This window comes from Lissotriton helveticus, chromosome 1_1 (genome assembly GCF_964261635.1).
Source record: "Lissotriton helveticus chromosome 1_1, aLisHel1.1, whole genome shotgun sequence".
NCBI classification, from domain to species: Eukaryota; Metazoa; Chordata; class Amphibia; order Caudata; family Salamandridae; genus Lissotriton; species Lissotriton helveticus.
The window spans coordinates 1,437,886,859-1,437,904,442 of record NC_136057.1 but is presented as its reverse complement, the minus strand read 5'-3'; the positions used below and the strand labels follow the sequence as shown (position 1 = coordinate 1,437,904,442).

Sequence of the window (17,584 nt, the reverse complement as noted above, 5' to 3'; positions counted from 1 at the left end):
GTCAGAGCCGTACTCAAACTGAGATCGGTTCCTGTTCCTCATCTGCCCTGATGAGTCTCGCTGGCTTCTTCATCAGATTCTGGTCCGAAATAGAGCTTGTGTGTTGACTGCATGTCGCAACGTCGAGCCAGACTGTCGCGAAGCGTCTTCTTGGAGCAGAAAGCCTGGCATGCGTCATAGTCCGGTTATCTGTGCTTAGGAGACAAGCACAGGTTACACACTCAGTCGGTGCGCGGGTACTTCACATGGCACAGCGAGCAGAATTTGAAGGGAGTTCGTTATATCGACTGCGAGTCAAACCGGGTAGGCCAGGCGGCCTACCACGAGCGCTCCGATCGAAAGAGGGTTTTTATAATTAAACATGCTAAAAAATGGTATATGCGATCGGAAACCGTACTGTCGAGGGTGTGTGTCTTGAGCACCGTGGGGAACCGAATTAATAGCGTCAGCGCGCAGCAACTAACATCCGAACCAGGTGGCAGGAAAAAAAACCAATCTGAAGATTGAGTTAATGCCCTTGCGCACTAGCACCGAAAGGATGAACATTCGGACCAAACACTAGATGGCCATCTATGCACAGCATGTGATCTACAGCTCACATACTTCGAAGTTAGTTTTAGGCCAAAATGGAAATCAAGCCAGGAGCATTAATTATATGCATGCCATGAGGACAATACACAAGAATGCTAGCTAGTTTAAGTATGTATTAACAGATTTAGGGGACGCTTTGCTGATTAGAGAGCACTCTGCTGGGGACTTACTTGTCTTGCCTGTCGACCCACTGCTCGCGGTACCCGCTCCGCGGGTCCCGCATCGCGCTGTGTGAACTTCTACAGCCTGGAGATTGGAGGGTCAGCTGGGGGAGATTACTGACGGGGCTGCGAGCGGCGTGCGCTCACGGAGGGACTTCAACTCCCAGGAGCGCCTGCCAGCCCGGAGGACCAACACCTGGGCCGCTCTCCCCGACCCCTCCCACCCTTCCACCGACCGTTTTTAAGCAGCATTTCCCTGTGAGCGAGTGGGACGCTTTGCTGATTAGAGAGCACTCTGCTGGGGACTTACTTGTCTTGCCGGTCGACCCACTGCTCGCGGTACCCGCTCCGCGGGTCCCGCATCGCGCTGTGTGAACTTCTACAGCCTGGAGATTGGAGGGTCAGCTGGGGGAGATTACTGACGGGGCTGCGAGCGGCGTGCGCTCACGGAGGGACTTCAACTCCCAGGAGCGCCTGCCAGCCCGGAGGACCAACACCTGGGCCGCTCTCCCCGACCCCTCCCACCCCTTCCACCTCTTTCTACATTAATCCAATACTACCCCCGCAGCGCGGGAGAAGCCCGGGACAAGGGCGGGACCGTCTGTGGCCGTCCGGGGCCGCAGGAGGCCGGGCAGGGCCACCCATCTAACATTTATTCTTTCCTAACTGTGGCTTTTACTTGGTCTTAATATTTGGTATTGTATATTAATATTTTGAAGTATATATTATGTATATTTATTAATTGTTTATCGAGACCCGTGACATCTTAGATTCTTGTAATCTCTTTACAAACATGCCCCTAAGGTCAGGTAAAGAAAGACATGTTCAGGTTTCCACCTCAAATGGCACTTTTACCGGGACTATTGATCAATTTTTTACACGCTCTACTGCCGTTTTGGAAAAGGAGATAGCCTTGGTTGAAAAACGTCTTTCGCTTGATATTATTACTGGCAAGCGTTCCTCTCTTGGTAAAATTAGCGCGGTTGTCTCTCCTGTCCCACTTACATTGTTGACTACAAATAGTAACGATATTAATGTGGAGTCGTTATTGTTAACTGCTCCCGATAACTATTCTGTGGAGGTAGTGGGGACAAACTAAGAAAGTGTATTTAATACTGCACAAGGCAACCTTTCGAATGGTGGGACTACCGATTTAGATGTGGTTAGTGAGAAATCTGGCCTTTCAGATTCGCCTAATTTCAATGTCAGTACTGAACATATAGATTCCACTTTTAGTTCACAACATACATCTTCCCATAATCGTGGGAAGCGTAAAAGGGTAGATTCACCTGATACAGATGTACAAACCGAGGGTGCGGGTAATTTTATTTCATCCCCCTCGCAGCCACCTAATACTAATCTGATTGTCCATCCTGAGGAATGTAATCCCACAATTAGTATCTCAGAAGAAATTTTCCTGGCAAGGACTGAGTTACTACTCAAATCACTTCTTTTACCACTTTTCGAAAGGACTAGACTGTTAAACGATAAAATGGATGCCTTAGACAAGTTGGTTAAAGATAATATAGTGTCATCGAATAAAATCCTTGCTAGCATAGTGCCAAAAGGATTGAATCCCCCCGCCCCTCCCACTAATTTGCCTACTACTACGGTCAATAATATAGGGGTCAATAATAATCATGGTAATAATAGCAAAAACACCTCTAAAGCGGGGTTATCTATTCCCAAATCAGCACAAAATATAACAGTACCAGTTCCCAAAAAAGTAACCTTGGAGAATTCAACTGGGCTAAAGTCTGCTGTAAACCCGCAGAATCAGAGAAACCCAACTCCTACACAGAATAAGGCTTTAAGTCATCACCCCAAATCTATCCCAAGGAAGCATTGTGTGAATCTCCCCCCAGAATCAGTGCCGTATACTATTATTTTAACTGGTGTGGCTCCCCTTAGTAGCGGCACGAGAGAAACACACAAGGATCTTTACAATAAGGTCATATTCTGGCTTAATAAAAACCGTCCGCTTCCCCCTGATCTAAAACCCGAAATTCTTAATGTAAGGAGGGTGGACTGGGTAGGCTTTGAGAAAAAAGACCTTGAGGGTGACTGTGTGGTTATTAGTTTTAGAGAACCATGGGTAACTGAATTTATTAGTAGGGAAGCAAGATTTGGAAGAGTTGGAGATGTGCAAACATTATCACTGCATTATTTTTATCCTGCTTTACACGCAACTAGACCCCAAACTCCAATCCACCACACAAGAAGGGATAGGTTTAGAGGCAGATTTCAACCCGAAACTCCGATCTACCCAATGTTTTATCCTCGCCTTGCAAATCGGTTTGCACCATTGTCAGGGCTGGAAGGTGTAGATTGACAAGATGTTGAATCTTTAGATATTGGGGTATCTGAAGATGTAGTAACCCAGCCCCTAAATAATGTGAAAACCCCTGAAATGGAGATTGCTTTAGGGTCCATTGACGTAGTACAGAGGGAGATAGAAAGGGATATACACCCTAATTGTACACCTAGTCCTTTGAATACAGTAGAAACTATGAGTCCAACGGTATTTATGGGAGAGAAACCACCTCATATCCTGACAGTTTTATCATGGAATATAGCGGGATTGAGGGGGAAAATGTCAGAGGCTGAGTGGTGTTCCTTTATAGATTTATACGATATAATTGTTCTGCAGGAAAGTTGGTCAAAAGAGCCTATTTATCGAGTTGACCATCTTAACTATTATAAACTAGCCTGCAAAGGATTGAAGGGACGTCCCTCGGGTGGCCTGGTCATCTGGATAAAACAATCTTTAGCCCTTGCGATAACAGACCTCCCCACAGCAAGTACTGATATTCTGGCCCTGAAATTATGTGGTGTAAATAAACAGGTTTTTTTCCTTATTAATATTTATGCAAGAGGGCTACCAGGAGGGAAGCCCGCGAGAGTGGTAGCTGAATTAGAATCTGTATTGAATAGTATTAGTAGAGATAAATGTGTTATGGTGGCAGGAGATTTTAATTGCTCTTTTGAACCTTTTCCTAGCCTTGTTGATGGGGGTTATGGGGAGATTGACCAGTTATGGAATATCCCTCATTTAACTATTCCACCAGTTAAAAAAGTCACTGAGGCTGCTATGCAGTGGCTAGGTCTGTGCCTTGATTGGAATTTGCGTGCAGCAAATGGCAAGACCAAATCAGACACAATGGGAATGGTTACATTTGACAATTCCCTGCACTCGAGTCGCATTGACTATTTCTTGTTAAGATTAGAATACTGGAAATTATTGGAGGATATGGCGGTGGTCACCAGATCTGAAAGTGATCACAACCCCCTGGCCGTAAAACTATTATTGCAGGAGGGTTTGTTTTTGGATCCTGCAACCAGCATCTTTACTGCAGATGCTGGTCTTACGAATGACTGCAGAAGGGTAAGATGGGCCAGGTTACTAGATAACCCCTCTATTATCAACAAAGTTGCCGATGAGGTCATAACTGCAACAAACCTGATAGTACCCTTATTTGATGAAGGAATCTCCCCTGATCAAATTGGGATGATTCACGAGTCTCTTTTTAATAAAATTAAATCTTTTTTTATTGAACCAGTTAAAGGAAGGATAATAGTGCAAACTAAGTCAAAGTGGTACGACAAATCTTGTCGTGCCGCCCATAGCTCTTTGTTATCTGCTATCAAATCTAAAATAGCCAGGGATACAAGGTTGGCTAGGGCAAACTACAAGAAAGTACAAAGAGGCAAAAACCAAATGGGATGACCAGCGTTGGTTGGATTTATATCAGGCAAGCACCTCATCCAACCAACAAAAATTCTGGGAGGTTGTTAAATGGGGTGGGACGGGTGATATGCATGTTCCTGTTAATTATGTTCCAGTTGAGCAATGGGTCAAGCATTTTGAGGCACAGTTTAGTGTCGCGGAACGGATCTCCCATAACAATAGGGAAGATGCCAGCGTACAGTTTCCTGTGCCATCTCATGATCACATTGTCTTTACTAAATCAGAAGCGATCACCGCCCTAAACCAAGTGCAGAATGGTAAAGCCCCAGGTATGGACTGCATCCCTGCGGACCTTTTTAAGTATGATCAATTGCATTGGGTCCCGTATATAACACTTTTGGCAAATGCAATAGCTAGAGGGACTGAGATTCCCATTTCATGGAAAGGGGCAGAGATTCTGCCCGTGTATAAAAAAGGGGACAGAACTGATGCAGGGAACTATAGACCCATCAGTCTTATTGATGCCCTTCAAAAGGTTGTAGCTCGAATGCTGTTAGGAAAAATTCACTCATGGATGTCCGAAGCTGACATTCTGTCTCCCATGCAGGCGGGTTTTAGGGAATATACTAGCACAGTTGACCAGATATTAAGATTTGTCATGATTTTCTGGAAAACTGTATTCCTGAGAGGTGGCACGATATATGCTGCATTTGTGGACCTCAAATCAGCATTTGATTTGGTCCCAAGAGCAAAGATGTGGTCAGCCCTGAGAAGGATGGGTGTGCCTGCCGCACTCCTTGATCTCACAATCAGGATGCATGAGGGAAATTTTGCCAGAGTTAGATGGGGGCGGCAGGGTCAGGTCACAGACACCTTCCCCGTGACACGTGGAGTGAGGCAGGGCTGTGTCCTGGCTCCTACCCTGTTTATACTCTTTATTAACCAGGTGGTGAAATTCCTCACAGACACTCCGACTGATGCCCCTTCATTGGGTGGGACTAAATTTCCGCTTTTAATATTTGCAGACGATACTCTTATACTGGCTAAAACACAGAAGGGTCTGCAAGTGGCTATAAATAAATTTGTGGACTTCTGTAATGAGAATGATCTGGAAATTAACATCAATAAAACTAAGTTCATGGTCTTGACAAAAAATAAACCGAAGAGGGGTCATGTAACCATGAATGGGTCTAGTTTGGAGCAGGTTGAAGCTATGACATACCTTGGTGTTTCAATAGACTATAGATTAAGATGGAAAGAACAAGTGGCTGCGCTCAGTTTGAAATTTGCTCGCTTGTCCGGTTGTTTAGTAAAGGAGCAGCGATGTTCTCTTACTAAAAGAGTTACCGGCTCTTAAAATCTATAGTGCCAAAATTAGTTCAGCTATTTTATATGGGGCCGATATTTGGGGCTGTGTGGATCTGTCTGTCTTAGATAGGATTCAGACCAAATTCCTTCGAAACCTTGTCAGCCTGCCCCCTTCAACACCAGTCCTACCATTACTAATGGATATGGGCTTGCATTCTATTAAACATCAAGCCCTCTACAGGATGGTGGCACTGTGGAGGCGCATATGGTCTACTCCAGAACTTGCCATGTTTGCCCGAGAAATACAGGATGTGAGAATGCAGCAGGGGGCTGGTGACATACTGTGGTTTAAGCAAATTAAGATCGCTTTGATCAAAATGGGTCTTCCTTTGCTCTGGTCTGAGCCGGGTTCTAATACTTTCCCTACAAAAAAAGACTTCAAGCTACTTTTCTGGTCAACGGTAAAAGTAGAACATGTTGTTCTAACGGAGAAACAGAACTTGACAGGTCAGTTTCTGCTTCACAAAATAGTCCCTCACATAGAGATCTACTGGGATGTTATTCCTAAAACATTAGATAGAAAATTATACCATCAGTTTCGTGTAGGAACACTTCCACTGAGGGTTTTTACTAATGGTTGGCAGAAGACCGAATCATCCCTTTGCCCCTGTTGTACTGTCTGCAGAGAAACATTAGGTCACTTTTTATTTGTATGTACTGCTTACAGTGAACCACGACGTAAATGGTTGAAACCAGTATGCTCCAGACTTAATACACGAGTGAGTAGCGAAGCCTTGTACATTCTGAGAACAAATACTGCTGAATGGCTATCCATTGGAATGGCTAAATTTCTTGGATGGGCTTGGCTAATCAGGATCAAGTCAGTTCGAAACTTATCGTCTTGAATAACTTTGAATAGTATGCTTTTGCATTATACTATGGTCTGATCAGAACTGATGTCCAGTTTTCTTTCATATACAAATGTATATTTGTAAGTTTTTTTTTATATTTTTAGTAATTTTCTCTTCTTGACGTCTATAAATGTATGTTTAATTGGGAACTTTTATCTAATTAATTATTGTTACTTTTTATTTGCTTGTTAGTATTGCTTTGATACTTTATGATTCTGTTAAATCAATTTGTACTGTTTGTTTTGTATGTGTGTCTTTTATGAATAACAATTCGCAATAAAGACGTTAAAAACTGAACTGTATTAACAGATTTGATAAATCCAAATGCACTTATTGGAATAAAATGGGGCACATAGTATAAACGACTCAAGGCTCATACATAACCGCGGGACGCTATATACTGGCTGTATGATTTTTCCCGCTATGCACTGTTATTTTGAGATAACTTCTTCCTAATGAGATGACTGACCAGTTCAGCTTATGCACAATGGTTAAAAAGACTAGTGTACTTTTCCAACTTTGTAAATGGTGAAACAAGACTAAGAGAAACTGATCCCACTGAAACAGACATAAATTACGACAAATACTGCAGTTTTTCTAAAAGCAAATGGACAAAGGTTGGTCACGTTTTTCACATAACAATCCATATGAAAACTACCTAAACTGCGATGTATCAACTTAAAGTTTACTTTTCCTCAAGGCAATGATCTCTGTATTAAGAAAACATGGTGGCAACTCATCCAAAACGGACCTCACAGGGCATGACAGGGAGCACAGGGTCAATGGCTTCTTACCTATTTTCTTGTAGTATTCTTCCCAAGCTTTGGTGTAATCAGATTGTCCAGTTGGCAACTGCTGTGGGGGTTCTCCCTGAGCTGGTGGTGCTGCCACAACAGCAGGTGGCTGGCCTGGCAATGGTGCTGGAGGCTGTGGGTAATAGTGGGTGTAGTAAGCTGCCCAAGCTGCATTGGGATCCGTTGGTGCGGGAGGTTTGCCTGGAAAGAAAAATTAAAAGCATTTAAAAAAACTACAATACTGTTGAAAAATACATAGGAATAACCTGCAAAATAGGAAACATTTGAGTGAGAATGTACAGGCTAAATTCAACCACCTGTTTAAAAGGGAGAATCTACAAATACCGACCAGTAGAATATAAACCCACCCCACTGGGGCATTACCTGGGTCATGAGGAGCTGGAGGCTGTCCCCATTGTGGATATGTGCTTCCCCAGCCTTGAGGAGGATATTGGTGTGGTGGCGGCCCAGGGCTGTTGGGGAGAGGTAAAAGGATAACCATGTTAGTGGCTGGTTCACTACAAGAGGCAATCAGTCCGCAAAGCACCAGTACAAATTAACAGCAAACATTCTGAACACTGTACAGTTGCATCTTCCCCTTCCTTCCTCACTCATATTACACTGTTCACAAATTGCATTGGCGATCATTCAGAAAGGTGCATAGCCAAACACCAGATTCCTAAATTCATGAGAAAAGGAGAGGTTACCAGGGAATTCTCCTATGACCCTGGGTATGCGCCAGTTAGTCAACACAAGATCCAACTAATATAGGTTGTTTGGCCTCTTACCCCCTCTTGACACCAAAAATGCATTTCTACTGACCAACCAAAAGCTTGTGGTTTTGAAAAGCACCTACCAACAGTTCCTACAAACCGCTTCCATTACAGGTTGAACGACTAACTCTAGAAATCTGGATAAGCAGGTCTCAAAAGTATAAACTTCAGAGACAAAGAAGCAGTAAAATACTGGTATTTGTGATGCTGAAGGATTATCTGGCAGCTGGAGGATGAAGGGTACAACATTGGTTCGTTAGCTATGGGGCCAAGAGTAACACTTCAGAAGTGCTAAAACAGACTCTCATAATACAACTGCAAACCTCAAATAGGGGAGAAAATAGCTTCTAAAAAATAAACCAGCATTGGAAAAGGCATTAGGGAATGTCTTTTAGCCATGTTTAGCACCATAACATGGCTATGAGTCACTATAAAAGCTCTATAGTGACAACATTAGGCCACGTTAGTGTTTTTCTAAATGGAGAGGGGGCGGGGCGGACAGCCCGAGAATCATTGTGCAAAAAAACATAGTACTAGTGCGTCTGGTGCAATGAGCCGCTATTGTGTCCATGCCATGTACGGAGGCATCGCGCTGAATCATGCAGTTGTCGGGCTAATTAGGTGCACGCAGCGCATCTATGGCTGTGAGCGATCATTATGGCAAGAAAGGTTATGCGTTGGGGGCAACAGTGTATAATAGGGCAGTTAAGACAAATTACTTGTAATGGGGAGCTGGAGACCAAGAACACCGATAGGAATGGGCATTCGATGTTCACACAGCATTCTGTCTGAGCGCCATTTTAAAGGGGAATTTAAAACATTGGGATTGATAACACATACTAACACGAAGTCAGAGAAAGAAAAGTAAAAAGCATCTACATGTTCTCTATGAATGCACAGCAAATGTGACGAGAGCTAAAGGCTTGTTTACAGAAACTGAGCTTGGAGCGACAGAAAACATGAGCACAGAAAGAAAAAAAATCCTAAAAAGTGAGCGGCGGATGGATAGTAGTAGGTCCGTCCATGTTCACGGGGAAAGGCTAAACAGAAATGCACGCTGCATGCCATGGACAAACGAGAAAGAATGGCAGCAACAATGGAGCCAGCAAACCGACCAAGTATATACATGTCTCGAAGAGACCTAAAAAGGCAGTTCAAAAGCAAATACACAGCTTCTGATGTCTCCAAAACATGTAAGACAATAGAAAAAGTTTCATTTCAATCTGGCAATCGCCAATTTCGATCCAAAAATCTTTTCCTTCAGGGGACGTACCCAAAGCGCTGTGTGATTAGAGAACCATTCAGCCACCATCTACAAGTTCAGTAAAGAACACTCCCAAAAGAGCACATATTGGCCATCTCAACCCTCTCCTTAAAGCAAAAAAACGAATCCACTGGTCCACCAACACGAAGCATATCACGATCTTATCACAAAGGCATTAGAGTTGTGTAGCCAGGAGGCCACCGAGGACTAAAGGCAAGCCAGTTTATCTGTCTCTGCGAGTAACTGACATAGGTAAAAATGGAGCCTTCCGATAGGACCAACTGCCCTGCATACCAGATACCAAGGACCATCAAAAAAATGATAAAAAAATCGTGACACTAGTGCAGATGACAACCCATCAAAATCTGGTTTACTTGGGCACAAGTGGGAGAAACCAACCAAACTGGAGGTTTGGTGTCAACTTCAACATTCAATTCCCGTTTAGATACTACAGGAAAACGAACAGCGCAGGCTACGGAAAAAAGGCCCTCCAATCTAGTATTTAAAATGTACTTAACCACCCCCAACAATGAACACAGCGACCAGAGAAAGTTCTAGAAAGTGACAGCAATCATTCCTTCAGCTAAGCTTTCAACTGACCCAGCCTATACCACCCCAGATTTACATCATCAATTGTTATTTGATAGTAAGTGCAATAATCTTGTGGTCATCTTACTTGTAAACAATTGCTGCGCCCTGAGGCGGCCTTACAGCGGCATGCGAGGCCCTACAAATCACCAAAAAATAAATTAAATAAAGCACACCTTTGGACATTCAAAAAGTGCATCTCGCCCAAGTGTACGGACAGCGTTTCAAACTTCACTCAAACATTTGCCCACAGGCACAGCCGAACCAAGTATCCTTTTTACTAATATACATTATCTTCACAGCACAAATGGTTATTGCTACTGCAATCTATACACAAAGGGACTATGGGGCTTTTTCTCCTCTCTGCATAGAGGGAGGTCCAGCATATGCACCCCTGAGGAAGTGTTGAGAAAGAAGTTTATGCTGTTCCTCCGGGATCACTGTCAGGGCAAGGGAAATTGCACCAACATAACCGCTTCGGTTTGGTTCAAAGACCCAAGGAGCAGCCCAGATGATGAAGCATGGCACCCAACTGGGTGTGTGAGGGCATTACAATCCAATATATGGACTCCCAACTTTGAACCAAAGCGGTCAGGTTGGTGTCATTTACCTTGCCCTGACAGTGATCACTGAGGAACAGCATATGGAGTAGTTTACCTGTAACTCCAGTTCTGTAGTAGGGGTATCTATTATAGTCCTAATCGTATGCATAGTCCCACCCATGTGCGTGGACCCCGGAGCAATCTAAATAGTCTCTTAAGTTGTCCTCTTCTGCAGTCCTGCATAGACACTTAAGAGAAAATCAAAGACAAATAATGCAGCCTGAAGTTAAGGCTAAAATGGCCAGTACTTCATTCTGAAGTGAAAATGATAGCCAGCAATATCAAAATGTAACATTGGTAAGTTTCACACCTAGAGAAACTCCCCTTCACAAAAACCCGTTGCCATGATGGAGAGGAAAGGCTGGACAGAAAAGCCCCATAGGCTGCCATTATGTCTGTAAATGGGTACCGTGCCTTTATGGAACCCTCCAGAGACCCTCAGTACCCAAAGGCAGGTTACTTTCAGTTCTTTTTGAAGGTGTATAAAGCCAGGCCTGTAGCATTCTGGATATTATTGTTTCATCCACCGGGGAGAAGGGCGGGTTGCTTATGACTAACAGATTCCCCTACTACAGAACTGGAGTTACAGGTAAGAAACTACTCCTTCTGTAGTAGGGTATCTGTGTATAGTCAATCATGCGATTAGAATGGCAAGCCTATCCCAAACAACCATACGGTGAAAGAAACAAAGAAGAACCACTACTGTGCAAACTAATTTCTCAGCGAAATCTTTCCAACCTGAGCATCTGCCCTGGCATCAGAGTCCAGGCTGTAATGCTTAGCAAAGGTATAGACGGACTTCCAAGTGGCAGCCCTGCAGATCTCTGCAATGGGAACATTACGCAGCAAAGCTGTTGTAGCCGCTTTGCCTCTGGTTGAGTGAGCCTTAGGCTTACCCCCTAGAGTCTTGTTAGCTTTCTGGTAACAGTTGTATACAGGACACAATCCACCTAGAGATGACCTGTTTAGAGGTAGCAAGCCCAGTCCTGACACATAATTAACAAATTATTGATCCGATCTACGAATCTCCTTGGTCTTATCCAAGTCAAATTTCAACACCCTTCTCACGGCAAGGGAATGGAGGGACCTCGGACGGAGAGGAAGGATTCTGAAAAAATGTAGGCAAAGTGATAGTTTGATTCACGTGGAAATCTGACACCACCTAACTTTGGGCGAGTTCTCATCACTACTTTAGATGCATGAAATTCAGTATAGGGCTCTTGGCAGCAGAGAGCCTGAATCTCTCACCCACCCTGCGAGACGATGTTATAGCCACATGGAAAGCTGCCTTCCAGGATATACGCTGTAGAGAAGCCTTCTGAATAGGCTCAAAGGGCTCCTTCATTAGTCTAGACCGCACCACATTAAGCTCCCATGTAGGCGAAATACGCCTGGTGGGAGGAAACACCTTCAAACCTTCCAGAAAATCTTTGATAACTGGGGTTTGGAAAAATGAAGTTTGTGAAGGGCATTTCCTATATGCAGTTAAAGCTGCTAGGTGAATCTTAATGGAATAAAAATGAAGGCCAGATTGAGCCAAAGGCAGTAAGTATGGGAGGATGAAATCCTCCTTGCAGGATGTAGGGTCTGCACCCTTAGATGTGCACCAAATACAGAATCTTCCATTTGAAAGCATAGGAAGTCCTTGTAGAATGTCTTTTTGCCTCTTTTAGTATCTCCATGCAGTTCTGAGGCAGGTTTAAATGTCCATACTGCACTAGCTCAGGAGCCATGCTGCACTAGCTCAGGAGCCATGCTGCCAAACTCAATGACGAGAGGTTGGGATGCATCATCTGCTCTCCGAACTTCGTGAGAAGGTCCAGCCGACACGGAAGTCGACGATGCGGCAGGAGAGACCGGTGTAGGAGGTCAGTGAACCACCACTGCAGAGGCCATTCCGGAGCAATGAGGATCATCCTGGACAGCGACACCTAGAACACTGCCGGGATATGGGGAATGGGCGGAAAAGCGCAGAGAAAGCTGTTCTACCAGTTGATCCACAGTGAATTCCCCAGCGTCCCTGGTTGGTAAAACCTGGAGGCGAAGTCTCGGCATTTGCTGTTTTCTGTGGTGGCAAACAGATCGATGTCTGGAGTGCCCCACCCTGCGAAGATGTCTCTTAACTTCGCCGTTTAAGACCCATTCGTGATTTTCTTGAACGAGCCTGCTGAGCACATCTGCCTGAGCATTCTGCACACCCGTCAGATGGGTCGCCGTTATAGTCAGTCACCTGGCCAACAGCCAGTACCAAATCGCTGGCGCTTCCTGAGACAGTGTGCGCGACCTCGAGCCCCCTTGCTTGTTGAGGTAATACATTGTTGTGATGTCCGTCTGTACAAGCAGGGAACTGGTCCGAAAGGACAGCCTTCAGCTCCGAGTTCCAGAAAAATGATGTGATACGTGGACTCCATCTGGGACCACGTATCGTGTATCTGGAGATGGTCCGAATGAGCTCCCAAGCCGTGGAGAGAAGCATCCGTCACAATGGTCTGAGTCTGTATCTTTGTGGAAAGGAATCCCTTTGAGATTGACTGGTGAGCACCACCACTTCAGGGACTGGGCAGCGTGTTGCGACAGTTTAATCCTGTCCTCCCAGCTCCCTTGTTTCTGGTCCCACTGATCCTCCAGACATTCCTGTAGTAGCCTCATGCAGGCGTGTGTGCGGAGATAGAAAGAAACACAAGGCCATCGACCCCAGGAGAGGACACAGTCCTCACCGTTGCCAAAGGAATGGACAGAGCTTGAGCCTGCCGATGGATCAATGAGTCTCTCCTCCCAAGGACACACGCTTGCCCTGAGCGTATCGATGGATGCTCCCAGGTACTGCAGACACTGAACAGGTGTCGGTACAGACTGACATGTTGATGTGGAGACCCAACTAGTTCAACAGAATGGCCGTTCTGTTGAAATGAAGCTGCGCTTCCTGTAACGTGGATGCTTTGATTAACCAGTCGTCCAGGTATGGATAGACAAACACCTTGTTCTTCCTCGGGTGCGCCGCAACTATTGCCATGCTCTTCGAAAAAGTTCTTGGCGCAGACTTCAGTCCGAACGGCAGAACGGTGTACTGGTAATGATTCGTGCCGACCAGGAACCGCAGGAATTTCCAATGTTTCCTTGCAATGGGTACATGGAAGAACGCGTCTTGCAGATCTATGGCACATAGCCAGTCCCCTTGATGCAACTAAAGATAAATCTGGTGCAGGGACAGCATGCGGAACTTCTCTGCGAATCAATTTGTTCGCTTGTCGCAAATCCAGAATGGGCCTGAACTTGTTTTTGTCTTTTTAGCGCACAAGAAAGAACCTGGAGTACAGTCCTTTACCTTTATGAGGAGGAGGAGGAAATAGTTCTGTTGCCCTTTTTCTTAACAGGGTATCAGCCTCCACTTGATGTTCGCGCAACAGGTATTGTGAACGAACTGGTGGAATAGCTGGAGGAGGGCGGACGAAACGTAGACTATCCATTGCAAACAATATTCAGACCCCACTTGTCAGGAGTTATTTTTCTCCACTCTGCCAGATAGTTCTGAATGCTTCCCCCACCGGAGTGGGTAACAGACGAGGGGGGGATGTAATCCCTCAGTGCTTAGACCCAGCCAGGCCCATGGTCCCTGATGTGGGATGTTGGATTCCTCTGCAAGGGCTGCCGCTGAAACTGCTGTTGTCCAGCCTGACGACCCTGCCTATGTTGAAAACGCTGTGAATAGCGTCGTTGATAGGGACGTTAAGTCTTGCGCTGTTCTTTAGGCTTCTCCAAGCAAACAGCCTTGAGTGTCTCCACTTCTGCCTTCATACGAGCCATTTCCACGTCCGCATGGGCACCAAACAGAGTAGCACCCGAAAAGGGCAGGTTAGCAATCCTTTGCAGGGCCTCCGGCTTCAGGGAGGTAAGCCGCAACCATGAGTGACGCCGCAGAGTCACCCCATGACAATACTCATGGGCTGCCAGGAAGGAGGTGTCCGCAGCCGCACTGATCTAGTTTGAAACCATCATCCCCTCATTGAGGAACTTCTGAAAGTCTTCACGCTTGTCCCTAGGGAGGAGTTCAACAAACTGTTGGAGACTCCCACAAGGGGCAGTCATATCGGCCCAAGAGAGCAGTCGAGCTTGCTGCCTTTATTGAAGTGGATGCAGTGCTGCAGACTTTTCTCCCTGCAGAAACCAGTCTGCGGCTCTTTGTCCGGTGGTACGGTGGAAGATGGGGCAGTCGAGTGTTGCTTCTACGCTGCCACCACGTTGACCGAATCTGGAGGAGGATCCACCCTCAGGAATGCCGGGTCCGAGTTCGGGGGGTCTGTACTTCTTTTGAAGTCTCGATGGAGCCGACTTCCAGTTCCATAGCCGGTTCCTCCAAACCAGGCACCAAAGAAAGCAGCAGACGAGAGTTGCTTCTGTTGTAGCGTCTCAAAAAAATCAGACGTGGAAGGGGTAGGCACAGACAGCGCGATACCCAGCTTAGCTCAAACCTTAACAGCACCTCCTGGAATGTGGCAACACAGATAGGTGACACACTTGTAGGCAGAGTCTGACATGGTCAGAGAGTACCTTCCACCACTCTAGGAATCGTGTCCCGTGTACCTGGACCATGACGTCTCGTGGCGATGACGGTGAGACCTGGTAGAGGATCTGCGCGGGCTGCGAGAGCGATGTCTCGGTCGGGACCGAGATCTCGGCCTTCTGGAAACATATGGGACCAGCGGCACAGGCAGAGGTGGCGGCAAACGTGGAGGTGGCGGCAGAGGCGTCCTAGGAGGAGCCACAGGCTGGTCTGGCACTGGCGACCTAGATGGTGAATAGGTCCTAGAGTACTCCGAATCAGATGTAGGAATCACTCCTCCTTTTGCGGGCAGGCCTCGAAGAGGGAGCTCTGGAGGCAGTGTCCCGTGACGCGAACTCCGGGACCTAGTGCTGTCAGATGTGGATATGCTGACCAGAGGGTGAAAAGCTCCTTGAAGACAAGCTCCGACTGTGTCTCGACATAGACTTCCTAGACGTCGAATCCCCTAGACGTCTTTCTCCTCGACATCGAGCGCCGATGCCTTCGGGACCCAGATAGACGACCATGATGTGTCGACATCGACATATGTCCTAGACTTCTACCTCGTCCGAGGTCTCGACGGCCTTCCCCTGGACGTAGATTAGACACAGAGCCCTGGGTCGACAGGTAGCATATCTTAGTCATATCTGGTTTCGGCGTCATAGACGTCAACTGGGACCGGTGCAGTTTGAGCCTTCTGACTGGTGAGCCCCCCAGGTCGATGCATGGGTTGTGGTAGAGTAAAAACTCTCCATGCCTAGAGGTCCCACCTGCAACTGGTTGTCTCCTCTGCTCCAGGACTTGAAGACTGATCTTCTCCCGGTCACGCAGGGCCCTACTGGAGAATGACTTGCAGATGAGACAGGAGTCAGGAACATGAGACGATGGAAGACCGATTATGCACACCCTGTGAGAATTCTACTTTGTATTCTTACTGCCACATTTGGGAAATTGTCAAATAAAGCTGGCATTTTGAAAAGAAAGCAGTGGCTTAACTGCCCAACAAATACAGCAATGGGAAGAGAAAGGACCCAGACGTCGAATTAAACTCTTAAACTTACAAAAAAGCTCAAATATTTGAAGAAATACCAATAAAGGTAGAGCTCAATGCTCCAGGGTCTTGCTAGCAGGACCCGGAAAAAAACCTGAAAGTAACTTGCCTTTGGCTGTGCATTATGGGATAGAGGGTCTCTGGAGTTCCTTAAAGGCACGGTACCTATTTACAGACACATAATGGCAGCCTAAGGGGCCCTTCCTCTCTATCATGACAAAAGATTTTTGTGAAGGGGAGTTTCTCTAGGTGTGAAACTTACCAAAATGTTACATTTTGATATTTCTGGCCATCCTTTTCACTTCAGAATGAAGTACTGGCCAGTGTAGCCTTGTTAACTTCAGGTTGCATTATTTGTCTTTGATTTTCTCTTAAGTGTCTATGCAGGACTGCAGAAGGACAACTTAGAAGACTATTTCGATTGCTCCGGGGTCCACGCACATAGGCAGGACTATTCACATGATGACTATAGAGATCCCTACTACAGAACCTTCTTTCTTAAGACTATTGCTACTCCAAGTCACATAACCCAAACATAAGTCAACCTATCACCAACGCTGTCATCAACAGCATACACCACCTGTTAACTTGCACATGCATGTCTACTGCACCTATGTGGAGCCTATGCTGCCACCACCACTAGTGGTAATTAAACACAGCACAGTCTCCTGAACTATACTACACAGCTGCTGCAATCGCACCAGTGTTAGTAACCCAGAGCTCCATCTTCCTGCACTACGTGTCATCAACATCATTTCATGAATCCAACACATGCATCAGCATCCACTCTCAATCAAGTTGAATATCAAGCCCAATTGCTCACATTCTCAACATTAGCTGAGACACAGAGGGCAACTCCCCAACCATATACTTACATAGCCCACACACTACACCACAGTCCGCAAACAAATGTTCCACTCACACCAAATGCATATCCTGCTCTTGTTCGAAATGGCAGTACTTACTGAGAAGGCCCAGGCGGCCCTGGATTGTAGGGGCCTGGGTTAAAGGGGCCCATAGGACCGGTTGGACCAGGACCTCCAGGTCCTCCAGGCCCAGGTCCAAGAGGGCAGAGGGGTGCCTGTGGGCAAAGAGGAAAACATTAGGTACAGGTGACAAAGGACAAAACTCAGATCAAGCTTAGTAGCATAGGACCTGCAAGAAGCCTTGCATTGTTCATTCAGTCCATTTATTCCTTTTGCCTTTGCAATGTTGGCACGCACTGAGCTTTTAAGGACAATTTCGGTTTAACAAATTAACCCAATTTAAAGTCTGCACCTAGAGGTTAAATCATGGGTACTCACAAACATTTA

General features: G+C 45.9%; 1 protein-coding gene across 13 annotated transcripts in view; it reads right to left on the bottom strand.

The window, feature by feature from the left end:
• KHSRP (KH-type splicing regulatory protein) overlaps positions 1 to 17,584 on the bottom strand; it is a 59,937-nt gene that overhangs the window by 22,894 nt on the left and 19,459 nt on the right. For 9 of the 13 annotated variants that reach the window (XM_078685506.1, XM_078685511.1, XM_078685484.1 and 6 more), the window contains 4 exons: positions 17,237 to 17,352; positions 10,167 to 10,217; positions 7,838 to 7,926; positions 7,454 to 7,654 (listed from right to left, as the gene is read on the bottom strand). In XM_078685506.1, the coding sequence (XP_078541632.1) occupies positions 7,454 to 7,654; positions 7,838 to 7,926; positions 10,167 to 10,217; positions 17,237 to 17,352 (457 nt within the window). The remainder of the gene's footprint in view (positions 1 to 7,453; positions 7,655 to 7,837; positions 7,927 to 10,166; positions 10,218 to 17,236; positions 17,353 to 17,584) is intronic. The other 4 variants (XM_078685499.1, XM_078685503.1, XM_078685492.1 and 1 more) reach the window with 1 other exon arrangement.